The following is an 8253-nucleotide window of genomic DNA, read 5'->3' on the forward strand; positions in this document are numbered from 1 at the left end:
TTTCATAATCAATAAAATCAATCCTCTTTTTGTTTTTTCTTTCCTTAACATTTGGTAAATGGTATATACGGTACTTGCATCACTCTTTTACCTTAAATTAAAGGTGCAAAGTGCTTTACCCCCACATTTACCCTTGCTCTTACACACACACACACACTCACACTGAAGGCAGCTCTACTGCCTTGCATAAAGCCATCCTCAACCATCAGCAGTAATGTATGGATCAAGGACACCTTGACACATGGGCGGGCAAACATGTACATTTTTATTAATCACTTTCAAGACTTGGACCAAACCTGGAGACTGGCTCCCTCTGTTGTAGAGGATCTTTGTGAACCCGACACCAGTTACCATAGCAACCAGGACCTATGTCAGCAAGAGGCAACGCCAGCTGCCAAGCAGGTCAGAACGATGACTTAAATAAAATGGTTTGCATAAATGTTTTATTTTAATACTCTAAAATGAAATATTCAATAATTATTCTTGTTGGACAAACAGCAGCTTTAGAAGCATCTATGCATGAGGTGTTGAATGTTAAAATACACAAACAGTGGAAGGTATAAAGAACTTGGGGGGGGGGGGGGGGGGGGGGTAAAGGGTTGACTCACGATGTCGAGCACGCAGTGACATGTTTGAGATGCCGAGCAGCTCGAAGGGCTTTTCCATGTGCACACAGCGTATTGTTTTTAAAAATCTAGTTGATGTTTTGGAAGATTTGAATCCATGGTTTCATTTTATGCCTCAAAAACTGTGGACTTGATTACATTCTTTAATTTACATAGTTCAGGTACTGTAGATTGGTATCTGTATTCGTTTCCAATATAACAGACTTGTGCTTTTACACCAGGGTGTTTTGTTAGTACAAGTTTTTCTCTGATCTACTTTGTTTGGCAAAAATTATAGCTCGTCTAAGCTCTTTTGCAAATCAAACGAGTCCCAAAACCAGTATTTCAGATCACTTGCAAATGAATCCTGGTGTGTTTCACCTATATTGTGGACAAAATATATATGATACAGTGTCTTTTTTTTTTCATAGCAAGTACCGGTAATAACAAAAGCTACTAATTTGGACTTTTTCATAGCTAATTAGGTTGTGATCCCATCATGCCTTGCACGTTGTAAACATTTTTCTTTTTTAGCTAAATAACAAGCAATAATTTAGAAAGTGCATTAAGGGTCGTTTTGCATGCTTTTAAGAGGCATTCTTTCACTTTTGCCATAATGCAACAGAGAACAATGTTTGTAAAGAGGCATACAACAAGATTTCTAATGCTAAAGTATGAAATGGTGTCTGAAGATGGGACCACTTTAGACATTTTAGACTGTTCAAAGTATATTTGTTCATATAATTAGCATAGGCTGCTGCACCCCGTTTCTGTTGCTATTTGCATTCTTATTTTAGGGGATTTTTGTGTGTTTAAAATGTCCCAAGTTGGGTTTTGATTTATCAGATGTGCTGTTCTTCTTCTTCCAAACAAATGTTCACACGTTAAGTTGCTAAATGTTGGCTTGTTGTAATGATGCAAGTTCCTGAGACCTTTAAACCCCAGGTTAAAAACATTAGTAGGATGGTTGCTTTTTTTTAGGATGTAGAATTATGATTACTAGTTTCTGTAAACAAAATCACAAATAAAACTAATCATAACATTGCGGGCTGCATGGTGGCAATAGGGTTAGTTCCCTAGCCCTAAGCCCTAGTTCGAATACCAACTGGGAAAAACATGTTCCCACCAACAACTTAATAAGGTTTAATTTATTTATTTTTTAGCTTTGTACAATAAGAAACCAAATGCTAATATCAGGAAACATACTCGCATGAGTTGTGTTTGAACTTTATAAATAAAGGATCGCAGCTTAGGTGGTCAAATACCACAAAGTATTAGTTTGACATGCTTTGCTGTAGAAGTGATCACTATTGCTGAAAGTGTTTGTTTCAGAAAGTCTATTTCTAAAGAATCTGCCAGACTGCCTCCAGGCTATAATTCTCAGGAATAATGCGTGTTACTGTAAATGGCATAATAAATCTAATATCTTTCAGAGAAAGTCAACAGTTTGGTCTATCCTGGTCTATTTCTTTTTATGTAAAAGAAAATTAAAGTTTATTGTTAATTTGTCCATCCAATAGGGGAAAAAAATAACATGGCATTGTGCTGTCTCCTGTTAGCTCCTGTTTCCATGACGATAAGAATGCAGCAGCTTGCTCAGCCCAAACTCAGCCAGCTCAGGTATCCTGACAGGTGAGCCCAACTAAAATTGCTGTTGTCGTTGTCAGCGATCCAAATTACATAAATAGAAGATAAAACTTGAGTTGCTTGTAAGTTTTGACCATCCAAACTATTTTCACTATCTGAGTTTGATCGTGCAGAAGGTTTAAGAGCCTTATTTAATCAGAATCTGAATACTTTATTAATCCAAGGGGGAATTGCATTTTTAGCAGAGTTCCAATCACCAAATTTCAACATGGACGAATAAAGAAAACTAATATTAAAAATACAGTTCAGAGCAAATAAGCAGTGTGCAAAGTAACACTGTATAAATTAAGGGTTAATGGCCGACAAAGTGTGGATGATCCCGCTTATACCACGATCACAAAAGAAATAAATATTCAATCATTTTTTAGTATTTATTCTTTGGTTTGGTTTAGGCAGGTTTTTTTCACAAAAAAGCGGACTATTTGTTACATGGTGCGGCGCGTTGTCATGACAACTGGCATCGACCGCGACTGCAGCGGCAAAGGAAACGATAGGTTAACAAAGCATCAGTTCAGAGATAAGGTTCACCTCTTACCACTTGTTTTTGTTCAGATTATGCAGCTAGTTTTTGTTTTAAAGAAGCCAGCGCAGTGATATAAAACATTTAGAATATGTGACCAGAACCCTTTTTTTTGGGCGTGCATTATCACTGTGAATTATCACTTTTTAATCCACACCCAGCAGCCAATGAAAGTCGAGTGTTCACCCGGACCATGGTATAGATTAAATATATAATGCTGTCATGAGGTTTTATGAAGTTAGCAGGTTTTCATGGAAGAGTTATATCAAATCAAATCAAACTTTATTTGTAAAATAAAGCGCTTCTCATACATTGCGCAGCTCGAAGCGCTTTAACACTAAAAACAAAAAACACACATTATTACACTAAAAACCCACTCCGCTCTGTTAAAACATACGACCCATGACCCCCACGTACAATGAATAATGACTATGTGACTTCTAAAAAAAAAAAAAACTCTAAGAGATGATAAAATTAAAGACATAAGATGTATATAAAAACATAAAATTGAGAATAAGATGCATAAAATGAAAATAAATACCGGTACATAAAATAGCCTATACTAATAGAATAAATTAGCAATTAAAATCAACTAAAAGCCAAATTAAAAAGGTGGGTCTTAAGCCTCTTCTTAAAAACCTCTACAGTCTCTACAGCCCTGAGGTTCTCTGCCAGGCCGTTCCACAGGCGAGGACCGTAATGGCAGAACGAAGCCTCACCATAAGTTTGGTCTTCACCTTAGTAACAACTAAGAGGCCAGCACCGGAGGACCTCAGGGTCCGCGAGGGGCTCATATTTTAAAAGAATATCATTTAAATAAGAAGGCCCAAGACCATTAAAACATTTATAAACCATTAAAAGAATTTTAAAATCAATCCTGAAACGCACAGGGAGCCAATGCAGCAATTTTAAAACCAGTGTAATGGTTCCCGCCTTCTGGTCCTCGTCAGAACTCATGCCGCAGAGTTCTGCTATAGTTGTAGATTTGAAATAGACTTTTTGGGTAAAGCAGAGAGCAGGGCATTACAATAATCTAAACGACTAAAAATAAATGCATGCATCAACACCTCTGTGCTGGCAAGAGAGAGGAATGGGCGGACTCTAGCAATGTTTTTACAATGGTAAAATCCTGTCTTAATGACATTTCTAATGTTGTTATACAGTTTTATTGCCACAAAAAAAAAAAGATCACCGCCAAATTGCAGCAAACAAGATGACACAAGAGACCACACACTCGTAAAACATTCTCATCGTGGTTTTACAGATGTTAAATGGCCTGAGCTTCCTCAGGAAGTAGAGCTGACTCTGACTCTTTTTCATAGGGAGCCTCAGTGTTCCAACCAGAGTCCCCTTTGATGTCGGTGTAGACTCCCAGGTACCTGTAGTTCTCCACTGTGTCCACAGTCAACCCCTGCATGGAAACGGGGCTCACAGGAGACTTCTGAGTCTTTTTCAGGCCCACCACCAGGTCCTTTGTTTTGGTGACATAGAGTTGCAGGTGGTTCTGGTCGCACCATGATACAAAGTCTGCACTCCAGGAGTCGGCCGAGTCATCAGAGAACTTCTGCAAATGACAGGACTCGGACCGGTACCTGAAGTTTGTGGGATAAAGAGTGAAGGGGAAGGGAAGGAGAACGTTCCCTCGAGGTGACCTAGGGTTACTGACCACTCTGTCTGACACACAGCCATGCAGCAGCACCTCCTGCGGCCTTCCAGTCAGGTAGTCACTGATTCAGAGCACAAGGGGGGCACCAACCTGCATCCTGTTCAGCTTCTCACCCGGGGCTTTGGATGAAGTCTGACGACTTATTTAATCCAAGCCTGTTTTTTAAATTCAGTCCAAACTAAAATGTATACAGAAGTAAAAGGAATGAACACTGAAATAAGCTGAAAACAAACAATCATGGTCAAAAATTGATCCCTCTCATTATTAGAACAGATAAAAAGGGGGTTGAGCATCGTGAAGGAAGAAATGTGGTCAGAAAAGTATTCTGTTTGGTAAGTTTTTAAATGTTAATAAAATGCTTTTTGGCATTTTGTGCCGACTGATGAAGCCACTTGGATGAATGAAACGTTTCAAAGAAAGATGATTTTAAGTCCAGATGCTACAACTCAACTTGAAGATAAAAAAAAAAACTTCCATTTTTTGTTTTAAGATGAAAATGTCACAATTCTCCTGACTCCCATTGTAGTTCTTAAAACAAATAATTTCACTAGGGGAGTTTTCCAATGCAGAGTCCAAACCTGAATCCCACTGAGAAGCTTTGGGATCTGCTGGAGAAGACTTTAAACGGTCTACCGTGATCACCAGATCTTGCAAAAGAATTGTAGAAGCTTATTGAAGTGAAGCCAACTTGAATGCCTGCCATGATTAAAGTGATAATTTCATATAAGTGATCATATTAAATCATCCTTAATAACTAATGAAGACTTAAAATTCCATGACTTTAGTGTTTTTCCCATAGTGTGTGTTTTTTTTTTTACATCATTCCTTTCTCCTAACAGTCTTGTTTGTTGTTCAGACCGTCTCTCTGGGAAGTGAGTGAGCGCGCTCTCACAGCTGTTGCATCCAAACGGCTGTGTCACCTTGCCACGCCCAAAGCCCCCCCTTCTGCATGGCAGCCAGACAGGCCACTGCCAGCGCCGGTGAGTTCCTCACGGTCTGCTAAAACACCGCACAGCTTCTGGACCATCAGATTTGGATGCATGATCTCAGCTCTGCACTTCCTCCAAACCACAAAGTAGTGATGGGTACACAAAGCAAAGCAACTGTTTATCCTGTTGGCTCAGGCTTCATTTGCTCTACCACGCCATCTAGTGGTCAAATATGGAAAGAAATCATGCCATTGCTTTGAGAAAAATTGATCATCTCCACAATGTTAGCGTTGACTTCTTGAACCTGAAATATTTTCTTGTGTAAAATTTTTAAAACTTTTTTAGATTTAAAACTAAAGTGAATACAAAAAATAGAAGTGACAATAGCTACAAAAACCAAATGTCAAAAAGATCTCAAATATCCTGATGTTTTAAAATGTTTACTTGCAAGAAAAGTGTCACATGAACACTAGTTAAAGGTTGAATCATACATTTAACAATGGCTGTGAGTATCATAATGAAGGTAAATATCATTACTCCATTTTTGGTGTGGTCCTTCACAGCCTTTTCTTCTTATCAATGCCAAACGAAGAATCCGATGGAATTGACATTCACCCTAAGTTAGGGGTCATTGTGTTTAGTTGTTAATTTTAACTGTTGCTAATTAAACGTGCACTTTTGAAGGATGTAAAGATACAGATACATATAGAAGATGTGATGTAGAGTAACAGCAGTACTGATTGAAAACCACGGATACAAACAAACAAAATTACGTTGGTAAAAAGTTTTAAAATCAATCAGGGAAGCAAATAGTCAGTCTCTAGCTAACTTTGTCCGTTTCCTGTTTGGTCTCACTGTCTGCCTTCTTATGTGATGTGATGCAAGCAAAAAGACGTCTAGTTCCAAACTCGCTTCTACCAAGTTGGGTCGATCACAATTGGCTGAAGGTGAACCACAGAGAGGGATGTGTTGTGTGCACTAAACATATGGTAACCCTTTTTTCACAGCACTCCAAACAAAACCTGAAAAAACCAATGTGACACACATTTTACTGAAAACGGGGGTTCAAATATCAAGGTTTAAACCAAATTGTGTTGAAAATGAATCGTTTTATCCCTACTAGTTTGTACACATGAGTTAAAACAGCGTCTTTGCCTGGATACTGTGGACTGGTTCACAAACGGACATCAGATCAAGTTCAGCTCAGGATCTTATCATCTGAAAAATTCTCCAATGGCTCCAGCATCGCACTGATCATTGATTACAACTAAAAGTACTAATCCGGACCTTTGTGGACAACTGCCATCAGATGCTGCAGATTTTCAAAAAGCTAACCAGTGGTGGATTACTATTGGCTAGACTCCTAAAAATACCTGGTGATCACCTCAGGAATAAACAGGACTGGTCAGGTAACACAGATGTAGTATACTGGAAAGGGTAGAGCAGACCAGTTCTGCTTTTTTAAAGATCTGCTAGGACTCTGATAGCATCTTCCACCTTTTATAAAGAGGTCTGCTCTGACATTTAGCAACTAACACCTCCATCTAATCTGTTCCTAAACTATCTATCCCCTCTGAAGAGCAGAACTTTTTACTAAATCTAGTTTTTTTTTGTCTGCTAACATGAGTGTAGGTAAGCAGAGGGACGCAGAATGCTGTTGCTTCTGTACGCATCTGCCAGCTAGCCCAGCCAAAGAAAAGGTTGGATCTGGAGGGATCCAGCTGGAAAAGTAAACCTGGACCTTTGAACCGCTCCACCTCCAAGGCTGTTGCCCACATAGAGCTGCTTGCCAGTAGGCAAATCTTTTTCATTTTCTCTCAATAAGGTCGTGTTTCCAACTGTTGCCATTTGTTAAAGTTGTTTATTTTTATATCCAGCTCCAAAGAGGGACCACCCCAACTTTGAAAGTGACCGCTCTGTCTTCTGGCCCGTTTCCAGGGGAGCCCGAAACTACAGAGCCAGCCAGAAAATTATCGAACTGTCCGCACCTAAAGAGAGAAAAGCTTTATTTGAGGGTCACAATCCGTTCACCATCAGCCGAGGGGCCCTCTCTGCCAATCCCTCTCACCGAATCCAAGAGCTGAGTTTGCCTCTGCTCCGTAAATGCACCTCCAAGTAGCAGAACAGATGCTGTGCGTCAGGTCCCTCGCCGGGTGTCAAGCGTTTCTCTACTCACCAAGAGTGTTGTTGGGAAAAGTTAATTTCCTTGCAATGTTACGACACAGCCGTCTTATTTGCTCTGCTGCATGAATGTACAAATGGGCAATACACTGTTTATTGCCTTCTATAATTACCATGTTGGATTCACTCTATACAGCAAGAAATGTGTCGCCTTTCTCTGTCTTTCACCATTTTATTATTGATCAGTACATCCAACAACTGACCGTTGTGTAAAAATTCCCCTTTTCCCTTCGATATACTATTAGCTGTCATTTTTGCTCATGTAAAGCCCTAATTGGGCGAGGCACTACGGACGTGAGTGACACTAGAAACAATGGAGATGAAGAAAACAGTTGGGAAATTCAGCTGCAGTATTTTGGAGTCACTCTGCTGCAGAATCGCAGCACTAATAAAGACATGCCTTAGCAGGGTATATTAGAAAACAAGCAGGAATTCGGCCCCTTTGTGCCCACATTTGTCTGGAGGGTCTGAAGGGAGCCGAGGTTAAAAGGTGTTCTGTGTTGGTTTCAATTTGTTTGTGTTGGTTTTGTTTCACTTGTGCTGTTGCTTCTGCAGAAACTTTTGTTGTTTGTTCGAACGTTTACAGCCACATTAGATGTTCAAGAAATAATCAAGCAACCCAAAGACCAAAACAGTTCAATAGCTCTACAAGGCCAGATACAGGCATGGGTAAAGAGGGGCAATGCCCCCTTAAATTCTGTGACT

The 8253-nt window shown here is 39.6% G+C and overlaps 1 protein-coding gene across 5 annotated transcripts; it reads left to right on the forward strand.

The window, feature by feature from the left end:
- The first annotated feature begins 327 nt into the window (after positions 1-327).
- spmap2 (sperm microtubule associated protein 2) lies at positions 328-7973 on the forward strand. 5 transcript variants are annotated; one of them, XM_078940933.1, is made up of 7 exons: positions 2193-2237; positions 4095-4147; positions 4229-4360; positions 4458-4492; positions 5278-5418; positions 7000-7159; positions 7245-7973. In XM_078940933.1, the coding sequence occupies exons 3-7, from the start codon at positions 4288-4290 to the stop codon at positions 7484-7486; spliced, it is 651 nt and encodes a 216-aa protein (XP_078797059.1). In that variant the 5' UTR covers positions 2193-2237; positions 4095-4147; positions 4229-4287; the 3' UTR covers positions 7487-7973. The 5 variants fall into 5 exon arrangements, with proteins under 5 accessions (XP_011488576.1, XP_078797060.1, XP_078797059.1 ...); XM_011490274.4 differs by lacking the exons at positions 4095-4147; positions 4229-4360; positions 4458-4492 and adding an exon at positions 328-402 and having other exon boundaries at positions 2165-2237; positions 5295-5418; XM_078940934.1 differs by lacking the exons at positions 4095-4147; positions 4229-4360; positions 4458-4492 and adding an exon at positions 354-402 and having other exon boundaries at positions 2165-2225; positions 5295-5418.
- Positions 7974-8253: the final 280 nt, after the last annotated feature.

The sequence above is a fragment of the Oryzias latipes genome, chromosome 22, assembly GCF_053564925.1.
Source record: "Oryzias latipes strain Hd-rR chromosome 22, Olatipes_Hd-rR_3.1".
Lineage (NCBI taxonomy): Eukaryota > Metazoa > Chordata > Actinopteri > Beloniformes > Adrianichthyidae > Oryzias > Oryzias latipes.